This window comes from Peromyscus leucopus, chromosome 6 (assembly GCF_004664715.2).
Source record: "Peromyscus leucopus breed LL Stock chromosome 6, UCI_PerLeu_2.1, whole genome shotgun sequence".
NCBI classification, from domain to species: Eukaryota; Metazoa; Chordata; class Mammalia; order Rodentia; family Cricetidae; genus Peromyscus; species Peromyscus leucopus.
The window spans coordinates 67,933,410-67,949,651 of NC_051068.1; the positions used below are offsets into that span (position 1 = coordinate 67,933,410).

The 16,242-nt window shown below is 40.4% G+C and overlaps 1 protein-coding gene across 37 annotated transcripts in view; it reads right to left on the minus strand.

Annotated features, from left to right (window-relative positions):
• The window catches only part of Ubap2l (ubiquitin associated protein 2 like), a 52,400-nt gene that overhangs the window by 15,440 nt on the left and 20,718 nt on the right, over positions 1-16,242 (minus strand). For all 37 annotated transcript variants that reach the window (XM_037206829.1, XM_037206825.1, XM_037206828.1 and 34 more), the window contains 10 exons: positions 14,567-14,652; positions 11,610-11,781; positions 8,126-8,321; positions 6,329-6,606; positions 5,979-6,151; positions 4,271-4,460; positions 3,557-3,611; positions 1,945-2,119; positions 1,548-1,620; positions 11-206 (listed from right to left, as the gene is read on the minus strand). In XM_037206829.1, coding sequence (XP_037062724.1) covers positions 11-206; positions 1,548-1,620; positions 1,945-2,119; positions 3,557-3,611; positions 4,271-4,460; positions 5,979-6,151; positions 6,329-6,606; positions 8,126-8,321; positions 11,610-11,781; positions 14,567-14,652 — 1,594 coding nt within the window. The remainder of the gene's footprint in view (positions 1-10; positions 207-1,547; positions 1,621-1,944; positions 2,120-3,556; positions 3,612-4,270; positions 4,461-5,978; positions 6,152-6,328; positions 6,607-8,125; positions 8,322-11,609; positions 11,782-14,566; positions 14,653-16,242) is intronic.

Sequence of the window (16,242 nt, forward strand, 5' to 3'; positions counted from 1 at the left end):
GTAAAGCTACCTGAAGTTGTAGCAACTGAGCTTCGAGTTGAGGCTGTGACAGTAGAGTTGCTGCCCAGGCTGAGGCCTAGACTACTGCCACTATTCAGACTGGAGGAGACACTGACCACTGGGGGAGGTGCAGAGACAGTGCTGGCCGTGGTAGAGAAAGTGCTGGAGGAAGAATGGAGATTCGCTTCACTCTCCACACTTGTGTGCTTCAAAGGGGAGCAGTAGAAGATAGAAGGAAACAACATTAGCAACAGGTAGGAAAGATAAGCAATCTATGATCTTATAATCAAATTTGCAATTAAAAAAGCCAACCCAGGGTACCAGGATTCCCTCTGCCAAGGCAATAAAAGAAAAATCTCTAGCTACTTGTTCCTTGCAACTGCCCACTGACCATCATCATCCTGTTCAGAAAAACAGCAAAGGTGGGGACACGAACTCCATAGGGACCAACGACATCAGTCAGTAAGGGATAAGGCTTAGAAGTAAAAAGTCAATCACAGCCTCTTTTCCACACTTTGTTTCACTAGTTCAACTTACAAGACTAATTCATTCGCTAGAAGAAAGTACTGGCTCTTACTTAAAACTGGAATTTTGTAATTTTGGAGACTCCTAAGAAAGCTTTAGCCCTCATACCTTTCCTGTAAACTAAACATCATTTCCAAAGTGACTTGGGCTTAATTCCACACAAAAGAGAACTACAACCATAAAGTAAGTCCTTAACCATGAGTTCTCATCTGAATACCACTTTGATAAAAATGTCCTGCCTCAAAGACTTATATTCAGCATTTTCCAGGCTAAGAACTGTTCTACCAGCAAAAAGATATATGTTATCCTATTGCTGGCTTTTTTTTTTCCTATTATAGTTGTAGGAATTTAACATGGGGCCTTATGCGTGTTAATGATGTACTCTTATCACTGAGCAATACCTCCACACCTTAAAAAGGCCACTTAAAAAAAAGGGGGGGGGGGTGGAGATTCTCCATGTAGCCCTGGCTACCCTGAAACTCTATGTAGACCAGGCTGGCCTTGAACACAGAGATCTGCCTGCCTCTGCCACCGGATTGCTGAAATTAAAGGCGTGTGTCACCAGTGGCTGTGAGTATACCTCCATTTTTAAAAAACCATGTATGTTCTTCTGCACTTGAGAGAACACAAAACCCCCTACCTATCTTCAGTGAAAAAGAAAAAGCTGAGACTTTTAGTCATGTTCCATAAGTGCAAAACTTTTGGACTCTTTTAGCTTCAATATTCTTTCACACCTTTTTCTACAACCTCAGTTAAGTCATGAAGAAAATTTCTACTATTCACTATTCGGACAGCCAGGTGTGTTAAATGCAAGCCTGTAATCTCAACACTAGGGAGGCAGAGGCAAGAGGAACTACTCATGAATTTGAGGGCAGACAGAGCTACATAGAAACACCCTGACTCAAGAGAGGGAAAACTAAACAAACAAAAAACAAAAAAAATACATATCTTCCTCTTGTGACAATCTTAGGGTTAGAAATTTAAGTTCACGAACTACACTTTTTCTCAAGCACCATACTTACTAAAAGAGTCGATGTTGAAGTTCGCCCAGAAGATGTTGATGAAGAAAGGGTATTCTGCTGTGTAGATAACGCACTATAAATGGGGGAAAGGTTTCCATTAACATAATGCTATGGTTACCTGGCCTAGTGCTCCAATTAAGAATCATTACCCACCCCCATCCAAAAAAAAAAAAAAAAGAATGAGACCATATTGGCATGTACAATGGCCATTTTCCAGGACTGTGAACAATCACAGCAAGAGCAGATGCTAAAAGGAGAAAGTAAGTCTCATTTGTCCTTACTTCCCACAAAAGGAGGGCTAATGTGGTCTCTGACAAGTAGTGATTAAGATAAAACAAAATAGCTAGCTCGGTTGCTGAAACTCACAGCCCCAACCTTAATTCTCACCCCAAATCACCTGCTGTGTTGTGTGGTGGTGGTATTTGGAATCTCCTCACTGTGGCTCAAGCCACTTAAGGAGGATGAATGCTGATTGGCTGTCGTCAGTAAGGAAGCTGCAGGTACTGTTTCATTGAGAGAGGGTATACTAGAAGTGGAAGGTGAGTCAGATTTCACAGCAGAGCCTGTAGCACCTAGAAATAAAAGATTTCCCTTCATCAAAAAACAGGAACTGTCTATGAGTATAGAAAAACTATAGTTCTCAACTACTCAACTACAGGGAAAAAAAAAAAAAAGAGGGAGGGGAGGTTATTCATTAAGGACAACTCTTTAATTTCAGGCATTTTAACAACACAAACTTCATTTGCCCAGTGAAGGAAATCAATTACCATTTTTAAGAAGGCAAGGGGAAAAAAAAAAAAAAAACTAACCAAAAACTCTGGGCTGGAGAGAGCTCAGTGGTAGAGCGCTTGCTTATCATAGATCAGGCACTGGGTACTATTCCTAGCAGCACATAAACCATCTGATGGCCTGAGTTTGATCCTGGGATCCCAGTGGAGCTTGAGAAAAAAGATTCCTAAAAGTTGTTCCCTGGAATCCGTGAGTGCGGTGGCATGTGCATGCTTGTACACACAACACACTCAAAAGTTAATAAAATTAAACCTAGATTTAAAAAAATAAAATAAAACGAGAACTCACAATGTATGGTGGCTTATGCCTATAATCTAGCTCACGGCAGGCCAACACCGAACAATCACCATGATTTTGAGGCTAGCTGTGGCTAGAGTGAAAATATGTTTCAAAACTCCAAAGATGCGGGCTGGTGAGATGGCTCAGCAGTTAAAAGCAAAGGCTACTCTTCCAGAGGACATGGCCTCAATTCCCAGCACCCACATGGCATGTATGTAACTCCAGTACTGGGGAATCTAGCATCTTCACACAGAACACGAATGCACATAAAATAAATATCAAGCCGAGTAGTGGTGGTGCTATGATCCCAGGACTGATAAGGCTGAGGCAGGAGGATTCCAGGGTGGTTTTTGTTACAGCAAGACTCTTCATAAAGTAAAACAGGGGACTCAAGAAAGGGCTCAGAGGTCAACAAGGGCTACTCGTCCTGAGTACCCAGATTCAACTGCTAACATCCACATGGTGGCTTGCAACTTTCTGCACTATCAGGTTCAGGGCATCCAATGTTCTCCTCTGGCATCTTATGGTACCAAGGTACACACATGGTACACGTGTACACATGCCAGTAAAACACACACATGCACACAAAAACAAAAAATACTGGGTGCAGTGGCACACATCTTTAATCCCAGCACTTAGAAGTGTTAGATCGGGCGGTGGTGGCGCACGCCTTTAATCCCAGCACTTGGGAGGCAGAGGCAGGCGGATCTCTGTGAGTCCGAGGCCACCCTGGGCTACCAAGTGAGTTCCAAAAAAGGCGCAAAGCTACGCAGAGAAACCCTGTCTCGAAAAACAAAAACAAAAACAAAAAAAGCCCGGGATGGCCTAGAAGTGTTAGAGGCCAGCATGGTCTACACAGCAGAGCCCTGTCTTACAAAAACAAAACAAAAAACCCATATCAGCATCGAGGAAAATCACTAAAAAGTCTGGAAAACACTCACCTTCAACAGATTGCGTGGTCTGCAACTGCGTGGCCTGCACAGAACTGAAACCATTCTGGAGCAAGAAAAGAAATGAGCAAGAACAGACAAACTTGTAAAAGAGATGTTATCAGACAGTTTAATTTTGGTCAAATATATATTAGGGAAACTGGAAAGATAACTGAGTACCTGAGCTCAGTTCCCAGCGCACAAGATGGACAGCTTACAACCACCTGTAACTCGAGCTCCAGGGGTTCCAATACCTTTGGCTTCCTAGAGCACCAGCACTCATGTCCACACAGCCACTCCCCCTCTCCCCCCTCCCCAATATTTAAAATCCAATAATCCTTAAGACCTATCCTGCTGGACAGGTACTCCACACCACCTTTGGTATTATGCTATCCCTTTCACCAGAGTAAGGTAGATTTAATAATATATATGCGCCCTGAAGTCTAGCAATCATTTCTTCTATGAGAAAAGGAAAGGTATTTGAGACAGTTTTTGCTATAACCAACAAATCTTTATTGCAAAGAGAAATGTTCTGGCTCTTGAGTCTCCTCCACTCTTGCTGAAAGGAACGTTTAGTTTACCAATCACAGAAATGTGCTTTTGTCAGCATCTCAGTCAGCACCTCCAAGATTTTGTAGCACCATTTCCAGAAAAGTGAAACAATATTCAAGGGACTTTTACCCACTACTTTGCTAACCAAGGCCCAGGGAATCATTAAGCTACTACCTTAGCCTGAGTCAGGTCCTTTTGGGGTGATGAAGAGATGGAGCTGGGATACCGCCGCGTCTGTGTGGATCTCTGTTCATATAGAGGGCCCTGAGCATTATTTTGGGAGGTATAAGTTGTTGACTGAATTGGGCCACTCTGATAGCCAGACTCCTGACTCTGGTTAGATGAAACTGTAGATGAAGACTCACTGTGGGGATAAAAAGAAAAACCTTAGGAAATGGTGAAAATCTTCTATTGGAACAAAATAATTTCAATTAAGAGGAAACTAGAAAGAGACAGAATAAGTAAATTTCCAAACTCAGGCACTCCATCTTTGGATAAATCTCATTTTAGGAAATTTTGAGTTCTAGATCTCTTGAAACTTTATCAGAGATTACTGGTATAATTTTTCAGAGGGGAAAAAACAATTATTTTATTTTATGTTTATCAGTGTTTTGCTCATATGCATGTCACGTGCATCCTGGAACTTGAGTTTTGATTATGAACTGACATGTGGATGTTGAAAATTAAACCCAGGTCCTCTATATGATCAACAAGTGAGTTTAACCACTAGACTATTTCTCCAGACCCCTTTTGGGGGCAGGATGTCACTAGGTAGCCCTGATAGGTTTTGAATTTACAGAGATGTACTTGCCTCCTGAATGCTGGGATTAAATGTGTGTACCACCATGCACAGCCCATCTTTCTTTCAAGAAAGTTCCTTGTTAATTAATTTTTTTATTCCAATAGCAGATCTTCACTATTCCCTGTATCATAGTATCTGCTCTAATCTTACATATTTCCCCTATTCCTTTTTTTAACCACAACTATCTTCCAGAGAACATTTTTAAATAAAATCTTCACATGAATCAGTGACAATTATGACTCAATTGAACTGATCTAAACTAAAGCCAGATATTTGTGTTTTTAAATTCCAAGGATTAAGGAAAAATTGTTAGTTCCTCTCAAATTCCTAAGATTATCTGTGTGTAAGATGGCTTTCCCTGATTACTGCCAGAGGAGATAGAAAAGGTTCTTTTTTTTCCTTTTATGGTTACACACAATTTTAAATTAATGCTTCCTGAGTTCGTATTTTACGTATTTTTACTTGTCACAGACACAGTCCCATAGCAAAGGCCTGAGATAAAGCACTTTTCACTGTGGCATATGTCAAGGTTCTATAGAGGTTCTGTTATCACATCATCAAAAGCAACAAAGCTTGAAGAGCTAGGGCGACGGCTCAGTTAGTACAGCATTAGGCATGCAACAAGGCTGATCGGATAGTGAAGACCCACACAAATGATGGGAAGGAGACATCTCTAATCTCAGTACACTGGGGAAATGGATACAGGCAATTTCCTCGAGCTAAAGGCCAGCCAATTTGGTCTAGTGAGCTCCAGTGAGATCCTGATTCAGAAAATAAAGTGGGGAATGATTGAGAAAGAGACCTGATGTGGACCTCTAGCCTGCAGGTGCACGTGCGTGTGTGTGCACATAAAAAAAACCTGAGTTTGTAAATTCTAGAAGTACCCAAATAGTACCCAAATATCTAAATGTTTAAAGTCATAGATAATCCTAGTAGCAATGTATTTCTTTAAAAGCGCACAACAAAATGCTATGATTGACTACTTTTATCCAGTCAAAGAGATATGGCCTCTCCAGAGGTGAAGAAATAAGCACAAAACTAAGCTACCAAAAGAGGTCTTCTGGGTGATGCTTCCTCTACCTGGCCGTGCTGGTATACAGGCTACTAGGAGCCTGGCTTGATGAGGCGCTCGTGGTGGGGGTGGACTCATAATCAGAAAGGACAGGCTCTGACCCAAACTGCAATGCCCCAAACTGCAGATTTAGCCCTGAGATATCTGCTGAGCCAGGCATCTCCACAGCCAGAACAGGAATCTACAGAGAAGGGGAGGGGGGTGGGGGGAGGGAGAGTAATTGTTTAATACAATCTTTTTGTAGAATAAAAAATTATTCCTTTCCACTTTAAATTTCCAGACACACCCTTAGAGTATATACCCTTAATCCCATAACTTCCCTGTCTTAAAATAGTACCTCTCTGAAGAGCTCCAGTACCTTAGATGTCAAGGAGGTTTTCTTCTTTTGCTGTTTCAGTTTCTGCTGAGCCGGCTGAGGGCTGGAGGACTGGTTGTCTGAAGACCCCGGAGACATCTGTGGAGCCGAGGTGGATTTGCTTGGCAGAGGAGAAGAGGGTGGGGGAGGTGCAGCTGTCGAGGTAGCCACTGCAGGTGGCTTTTCCTGAAGGAATACCTCCATCATGGTTGAAGATGGGGTGAATGCCTGGCGCTTTGTAAAAGGACTGTGCACTGTTGAATCATTTGCACTCTTCAAATCTGCAAGAAGAAATACAACATAAATGAACCCAGAGATAAATGTTCCAAAGAAGTATTACTGTCCTATACTAGTACTAGGAAAAAGACCAACAAGTTTCAAGAATCCAGCTAGCAAAATGGCTCAGATCAAAAAGATTCTTGCCACTCGACACAAGCTAGAGTTATGTGGGAAGAACCTTAGTTTTTAGAAAATAGCTCCATTAGACTGATTGTTGGCAAGTTTGAAGGGCATTTTCTTAAAACAAAACAAACAAACAAACAAAAAAAACGAAAAAGATTCACTTATTTTATGAGATGTTGTGAGCCACTATATGGGTGCTAGAATTGAACCCAGGTCATTTGGAAAAACAGCCACTGTTCTCAACTGCTGGGCCATCTCTCCTGCCGCAGCATTTTCTCTCTCTCTTTTTTTCCTTCTCTCTTTTCAAGACTGGGTCTCTTTGTAGCACTACTGTCCTCAAACTTCCAGTGTAGACCTTGCTGGACTATCCTTGAACTTAAAAAGATCCACATACCCCATGTCTGAATGCTGAGATTAAAGGCATGCATCATACCTGGCCAACATTTTCTTGATTAATGAATGATGTGAGAGGGCTATATAAAAAAGGAGGCTAAGCCGAGTGGTGGTGGTGGTGGTGTGGTGGTGGTGGTGGTGGTGGTGGTGGTGGTGGTGGTGCAGCACACCTTTAGTCCCAGCACTCAGGAGGCAGAGGCAGGTGGATTTCTGTGAGTTCGAGGCCAGCTAGGACGACTTCATAGAGAAACACAGTCTCTAAAAACCAAGAAAGAAAAAAGGCTAAACAAGCTATGGTGAGCAAGCCAGTAAGTAGTGTTTCTCCATGGTCTCTGTTTTAGTTCCAACTTCCAAGTTCCTGCCTTGGCTTCCTCAGTAATGGACTAAGATCAGGACATGTAAATCAAGTAAACTCTTCCCCAATTTACTTTTGGTCATGTCTTTATCACAGCAACAGAAGCAAACTAAGACATGTACCATGGCACATAAACACTTCAGTAGCTACCCACCCACCCAAATTGCATATAATCAGATCCCTTTAGCTGAGGTAAGATTCAAGTTAGGTAGGCGACCCTCTGAACAAAACAGAGGGTTTGTTGGTGTCAGCGTTTTTTTTTTTTTTTTTTCAAGAGCTGAGGACTGAACCAGGGCCTTGTGCTTGCTAGGCCAGCACTCTACCACTGAACTAAATCCCCAACCCCGATGTCAGCTTGTAATCCCAGCACTCAGAAGAGAAAGAGACAGATCTCTGTGAATTGGCAACCAGCCTGGTCTACACAGGATATTCTAGACCAGCCAGGCCCATCACACAAATACACAAAATCTAAAGAGAATACTCTCAAAATCCTAGATCAATAAACAGAACTAAAGCTAAATTCAATGCTATACAGCTTCAAAATTGTATTTCCATGTAACTTTCCAAACAGAGACTGTATTATCCAGTCCCCTGCTGCCTTCTGGACAATACATCTATGGGGAAAAGACTGAAGTCACTCATCATCTTACCGTACTGCACCAGTGATGGCGATTGTGTTGTTGAGCCCATATCCCAAGAGGAGGTGGTGCTTCCAGACTGAGAATGTTGAGCTGCCAGCTGAGCCAGGGCCTGTGCAGTTTTGAACTGCTCTAAGAACTGGGAGCCTGTTGTACTGCCACCTTTGGCTTCCCCGACATCACCAAATCCTTTCCCCAACATGCTCACCTGCATATCAACAAAGACATTAAAGAAGTTTACAGTAGTATCCTTGCTCAGCTTACACACAAAGACAGACCAAAAGCCCATAGTTCAAATAAAGAATGCTACCAAGCAAAGGAGGATGGGAAATACCTATAGTCTAAGCTACTAAAGAGGAGTTTAAGACCAACCTTGTACCAAAAAAAAAAAAAAAAAAAAAAAAAAAAAAAAAAAAAAAAAAAAAACCCAAAACCAAAAAAACTACCAGACCAAGTATGCTACATTATGAACACACATTCTAGTCACAATACCTATATTCAAATTCTGAGTTTGTCTTTTTGGAAAATTACTCTCATGGTACATTGTAAGCACTAAAAAACAAACAGGTAAAATTTCACTAGTTCATATATCAGTTACAAAATAAATCTAAGGACAAGCATAATGGTACATGTCTAAAATCATAGTACTCAAAATCGTGGCAAGACCCTATCTCACAGAATAAAAACAGTAAAATTAAGCACTTGGGAGGAAAGAGGAAAATGGGCTTGTAGCCAATGTGAGCTACGTAGACAATGAATAGATGAGGGCCATTAAAAATTATTACCACCATTCTATCAGCAGAGATAAACCTGGTAAGTGGAGAATATTCCAAACTTCTACTTTTTCAGATCAACCAGTACGTGGAGTTGTCTTAATAAATCCTCCAATAAGTTCCTGATAATATGAAAGTGACCTAAGTATATATGTCAGGTGGAATAGTGAACAAAAACCTGGAACTGGACCCTAGCGCTGCATAAACCAAGCACATGCCTGGTATACTAACACTTGCAAGCTAAGAAGCAGAAGGTCAGAAGTTCAAGGTCAGGCATGATGACACATGCTGCTTTAATCCCAGCACTTGGAAACAGAGGCAAGAGGATCTCTGTGAGTTTCAGGCCAGCCAGGTCTATACAATGAGATCCTGCCTCAAAAACAAAACAAACAAAAAATGTCCAAGGTCAATCTCAGCTATAATAATGAGTTCAGGCCAGCTTGGGCTATGAGACATGGATTCAAAAAAAAAAAAAAGAAAGGTAACTATAAACCTAGTCAAAAGAGGGAGAACAATCATTTTGGTAATAATAATACAGGATATAATGTGCCTATCAAATTTTTTTCTAAAGAACTGTATGCATGCTGTCAGTTTTAGTCAAAGTTTCTTGTAATGGGGGATGGTAAAAAAGACATGAAAGTAGAAGAGGACTAGTTAAAAAAAGGAAAGGAGCCAGACAAGGGAGTGGGGAGGGGGGAGGGAGGTAAGAGGTGGGAGGGTGCACATCTTTGATCTCAGCACTCAGAGTAGGCATCAAGAACCAGCACAGTGAATACCAACACAGCCAGGGCTAGAGAGAACAAACCTGTCTCAAAGAAGTGGGGGTGGGGGTGGGGTGTTGGGCATGGTAGGTACAAGCACTGCATGTGCCTGTAATCCCTTCCCCAGGAGGTAGAGACAAGAAGCCATCGTCTACTATACAATGAGTCTGAGGTCAGTCTGAGACATTAAAGACCATGCCACAATAAATAAGTAAAAATTTAACAGCAACAATGAAAGAAAAGAAATTAGGGCAGGCATGGTGAACATGCCTCTAATCCTAGCATTCAGGAGACAGAACTGTTTCAAGTTCAAAGTTCGAATCCATCTGGGCTAGGCAGTGAGTTTTAGGCCAGTCAGAGCTACATAAAGAGAAGCTGGTTCAAAAACAAAGAACAACCAACAGTACTGATATCTATTACCTTACTCATTTTCCTAAGGTCTAACAAGATAGGACAAGCAAACACTCTCATTTCCATTTAAAGGCCAAGTAGAGACTCTATACACACACACACACACACACACACACACACAAAGGGACAGGTCTGGAAAGACCTTAGGTTTTTGGAAGTCTAGTCTACAAATGTATAATGTAAGTAAAGATATGAGGCAATTTTCTAGAAATTGGAAATGGCTACAATTTTATCTGTTTAGTGAGGATTGCCAAAAGGATACAAAGTTGTTGAGAGGTTTAACACCACTGACTTTCTGTTGAGGGAGTAAGAGGAGGACAGTGTTCAGCACTATAAACATTTAATGAATGATATTATCTCATTCCATAAGACAGTTCAGCCAAGTTCTCCTAAAGCTAGACACTTACTACTCAATATCATCTCTATCTGTGAAGCTGTTTTTATAGGAGACAAAGGGGCTTTATCCTGCTATAAATGATGTCTACCTTTGAAAATGTTACAGAAGTTCACTGTTTGGGGACAAATTCAAAATGCATCCAAACAGATCACAGCAAAAATCAAAATTTATTCCAATCTTCAAACTGAAACTATATTGTCCTTCAACCTAAAAAATCACAAGTATCAAAGTTTCCTAAGCAGGATGATTTTGAGTAGTACAATAATCAAGTTCCTTATCCTTAATCCTTCTGGAGAAAAAGAACATGTTAAGTTACTTTTCTATTCTTCTATAAACTCATCTCATAAGGAAAATAACTTCAAAAGAACCAATGTATTTTTTTGTTTTACTTCTTTTTTTTTTTTTCTAAAGATTTATTTATTTATTATGTATACAGTGTTCTGTCTGCACACATCCCTGCAGGCCAGAAGAGGGCACCAGATCTCATTACAGATGGTTGTGAGCCACCATGTGGTTGCTGGGAATTGAACTCAGGACCTTTGGAAGAACAGTCAGTGCTCTTAACCTCTGAGCCATCTCTCCAGCACCTTGTTTTACTTCTTCTTTGGGGTGGTCGGGGAGTGACATTGTTTCTCTGTGGTTGTCCTGGAACTCGATGTGTAGACCATGCTGGCCTTGAACTCACAGAGATCCGCCTGCCTCTGCCTCCCAAGTGCTGGGATTAAAGGTGTGCACCACCACCACCCAGCCTATTTCTATTTTGACCAGGCCTTTTCTGTCTATTCCTTTCTCAAGGAATCATGATATACCCGTGGTCCCAGCACCCAGTGGAGAAGAGGAGCACCATAAACTGACAGCATGACTGAGTACTACTGGTGAATTTAAGGCAGCCTGCCTACTCAGACTGTCTCAAAAAGCCAAACAAACATAGAAACTTCTGCTCGGAATGTTTATTCCATTTTAGGAAATGAAGTACCGTAAGATCTGAGAACTGAAAATAAGCCAAGCAAATGTTCATGGAGCTCATGTTTGTAATGCCCTGACAGATCTCTGCCTGGCCTACAAAATGAGACTGTATATTAAAGTACTTGACAAAGGAATAACTATGTGTATGTGTTTGCTGAGGTTAGTATGATGGTTTATTCCCTACTTACCATACTATGATGAGAAAATGTATTCCCTGAAGCAGGCTGTGATATGGCATTCTGCTTCGAATTACTGAACACCAGAGGCTGGGCCAGGGAAGGAGCCTGAGATGGATCCAGATTAGACGAATCATTCTCCATTGAAGATGGTGTCTTCCCCAAAAGAACAGCAAGGTCAATTCTAGTTTGGGAGAGAAAGGGATCTTTATGAATAATGACTGAATGTTCTAACATTCCTTGCACCTAACTTGGACCATGGTTAGATCAACATGAAGGGTATTTTTTGATGCTACAGTCTCATAAAGTCCTAATGTGTTATGTTAACCAAAATAACTGAGGTATAAGAGCCACTACAGCATCCAGGGAAATCCTACTGATGCTGCCAATAACAATAGTTAAATATTTAATTTGATGATAGCATTAATTTAATGAAATACCAAATCTTTAGGATTTGGGGTTTTTTTTTTTTCCTCCTTTTGAAACAGGGTCTCACTATGTAGCCAAGGCTTCTCTCATATTTAAGACTCTCCTGCCTCAATATCCCAAGTGCTGGGATTATAAGTATGGACCATGATATAGCTAGTTGAGTTTTTACTGTTGCTGTTATTGTTTGGTTTTGTTAAGATAAGGTCTCACAATGTAGCTTTGGCTGGCCTCAAACTCAGAGATCCACCAGCATTTGCCTCCCAAGTACTGAGATTAAAGTTGTGCACAAACATACCTGATACTCCACTTTAAATATTGAGTTCTAATACAGCAACTCAATAATAAGGAAGCAATTTAAAAATATTTAGCTATGATTTTAATACATAAAACTAAATTCTGACATAAGACCATATACCTAGCTGGGCATGGTGGTGTAACTTGTAATTCATAGTACTCAGAAGGCTAATGCAAGAGGATTGGTTACTTCAAATTCAAGCACAGCTTGGCCCAAATAGTAAAACCCTGTCTCAATAGAAGAACAAAAGGCTATATATCAAAATACTGGCATCCTCAAATGTATTTTGAACAGAGGAGGTTTTAGAAGTTTTTCTACAAACTTAAAATTTTACTTGTGATATAATCAAAATATGGGGTTGATGAGTAGCTCAATGATTCAGTATAAATGTAGCATTCACAGGTTCAAATACACCCCAAGCACCTTGTCAAAACAAAAAAATTTCACCAGTCAATAGTGTAGCACTCAGGAGGCAGAGACAGGTGGATCTCTGTGAGTTCAAGGTCAGCCTGGGCTACAGATCGAGATCCAGGACAGGTACCAAAGCTACACAGAGAAACCCTGTCTTGAAAAAAACACACACACACACACAAAAAAAAAAAAACTCTCAAAAATAGATTGAGAGTTTCTAGAAGCCTGAATATGAAATGCTTGTTTGCGCCACTAGACACACAGACACAGACATACACACAAGTAAGTGTACACACTCATTCTCTCTTTCACTGCCCTGTGTAGTATTTCTGCATTTGGCTATTTCTGAGATTATAATAACCCAGTAATAAGTAAAATATTTTACTGAGTTGACTCATTACAGTGAATTATCAAACCTGAGGAAGACCATGGGACCCTCTCAGTTTGTAATTGGCAAGTAGACTACTGAGACTCAGAGGTAGTCTTCAAGGGAGATAATCTCAGCTTTTTGGTCTCTATCAACTCTGGCTAGATACAAACTAAACCTGCTGAGCACTGAACATGGACTTGGACAATTGTTAGAAATAATAACATGTACACATACATTTGGTTACAGAAAAAAATACAGTTTTCTGGTGATGACTGTCATGTGATATTTTGTTTTTTTTCTGACAAATAAGCACTAGGGAGGTGGAGACGGGACCTCGACCCCCATTTGGTCTGAGGATTCACATAGGTAAAAAGTTTCAGTGGCTGTTGCTCTGCTTCTCTGATCTTTCAGCTCCCACCCTCGATATCTAACTCTGGGTTTTTATTGTTAAGACTAAATAGAATCCCAATTCAGATGACATTCCTAACATTCTATTCCTCTTGTACTTCTTTTTTAATTAATTGATTTCACTTACGTGTATTGACATTTTGTCTGCAAGTATGTCTATGCACCATATGTAGACCTGGTGCCCACAGAAGCCAGAAGAGGGCTTCAGATCCCCTGGAACTAGAGTTACAGGTGATTGTGAACTGCCATGTGGGTGCTGGGAACTGAACGCAGGCCCTCAAGTGCTTGTTACCAATGAGCCATCTCTCTCTCCATCCCTGTTATACTTTTTTGTTGTTGTTGCTGTTTTGGAGACAGGGTTTCTCTATGTAGTCCTAACTGTCCTAGAACTTGCTCTGTGGACCAGGCTGGTTTCAAACTCAGACCTACCTCTGCCTACCTCTGCCTCCCAAGTACTAGGATTAAAGGCGTGCACCACCATGCCCAGCCATCTCAGTGTTTTCAAACTATGGTTGGTTGACTACATGGGTGCAGAACCCACGAATACAGAGGGTTGGATTGTTCTTAATAACCTGAGTAGATAAAGATCATTATTATAAACAGAGCTGCAAAATTCAAAAGCACATTAAAAAAAAAAAATTTACTTAGCTCTTATTTCCCTCAAAACAAGTTACATAGCCAATGCTGGTTACAAGACTGAACTATGTAATTAAAAAACTACTTTAGGTTAGGGGCTATAAAGATGGCTCAGGGGTTAAGTAAGAGCAGCTGATGCTCTTACAGAGGACTCAAGTTCACTTCACTGCACCCATATCTTGCAGCTCAAAACCACTTAGAGCTCCAGCTATAGGGTAGAACTGATACCCACTTTTGGCATCTGTAAGCACCCACACAGGTGGCATACACACATAAAAATAAAATTAACTATTTTAGGGATGAACAAAATTTGATGCTACTGAATATTAACTTCTATTTACACTAAAAACTGTTTTAAATCCCTCAATCAAAAGGAACCTATGTGTTTTGAAAAGGTACTTAATTTTATTACACACTTGCCTCTGACCAGCAGTGATTGTCACATTCTCCGCAGGCAGAGGCACTGAAGACACATTAGAGGCAGTAAAGATCTTGGTTTCAGAAAGCTGGAAAGAGAGGAATCAGTTACTTCTGGTGTTAGAGAGGTCAAAGACAGATATTTGCCACAGGTAAGCTAAATTCAATACCAAGAAAAAGGGCTATGAAAGAAACTATCTACCCTGATGAATTCTGAATGGGTTGATAACAAGTTTGCTTGACAGTTTTATCCAAGCAAATAATAGAACGAAGGAATGCAATAAAACATAGTAGAGTCATATCATATACACACACAACTCACAGGAGGACTATCTCTGTGCTAGTCATATATATTAAGGAAATATTTTCTCATTACAAATTCCAAGTCCTACCTCTACCAAAGTACATTTATCTCCCACCATTTTTTCTCTTTCAATGAAAGGAAGAGCATGACCAAGATGAAGAAAGAAATAACTTTAATTCCTGGCTAAGAAGTTCAGGGCCGGGCGGTGGTGGCGCACACCTTTAATCCCAGCACTCCGGAGGCAGAGGCAGGCGGATCTCTGTGAGTTCGAGGCCAGCCTGGAACTCCAAAGCAAGTTCCAGGAAAGGCGCAAAGCTACACAGAGAAACCCTGTCTTGAAAAATCAAAAAAAAAAAAAAAAAGTTCAGGTCCAAATGCTGGTCAAGTAATGTCTTTTCAGGAATTTTAACTACATTCAACTTTTGCATTAATATTGACTATATTACACTTCTAAGGCATCTTATGAGGTCATCAATTACAGGAGATAATTCCTCTTCCTAAATAAGAGTTGACTTAGGTTTCTTTTAATTCTTTATTTAAAATCTCTTCTCTAGTAAAGAGAAAACCCAGTTTCCCAAATATAATTCTTACTAACATAAACCAAATTTCAGAAAGTAGAACATGTTCATATTTAAAAAGCAGTTTAGCTCAGCTACAGAGGCAGGCAGATCTCTGTGAAATCAAGCCAGCCTGGTTTACAGAGCGAGTTCCAGGACAGCTATGGCTACAGAGAAACCTTGTCTCGAAAAATAAAAAAAAAAGAAAATCATTACCCTTTGATGCTGTTAGCACTGGAATGTTAGAAACCTAACACTGAAAATCAAAACAATTTGACAAAACTACTTTACCTACCTATATAGAGGAAAGCAGATTTAAAATATTAAAATACGTGTATCCATTATCATTGAAAACCACAATTCACAGCAAAGTTTGACTGTGACCAGGAAAAGTAAAATTTTTTTACTTAGGCAATATTGAGGAAAATTCTTTACAAACAAACCACTCATCTATGAGTTTTCCAAGGTGAGTCAAGATGGCAGATAGCCAACTGGATAGTCATTTCAATTGCAAAATTAGGCATCAGGTAAATAAAAGCTTCCTAGCCAACTGGATTATATGCTTGAAGCTTAGGTACCATAACTTTCTCTCTATCCACTACCAATTCATTATAGGACTTAATACCAAATAATGCACAAGCTCCAAGTAGACTTCTATGCCATTAGCAGCTGTTACTCAATGTACTACCTACTATCTGTCTAACTAAAAATGTTTTTGCAGTGATTAGATTTGAATGCAAGATCTTACACATATTAGGCAAGCATTCTACCTCTTAGCTTGTTCCCAGTCCTAATTCCATTGTGGATACCCCTACCCA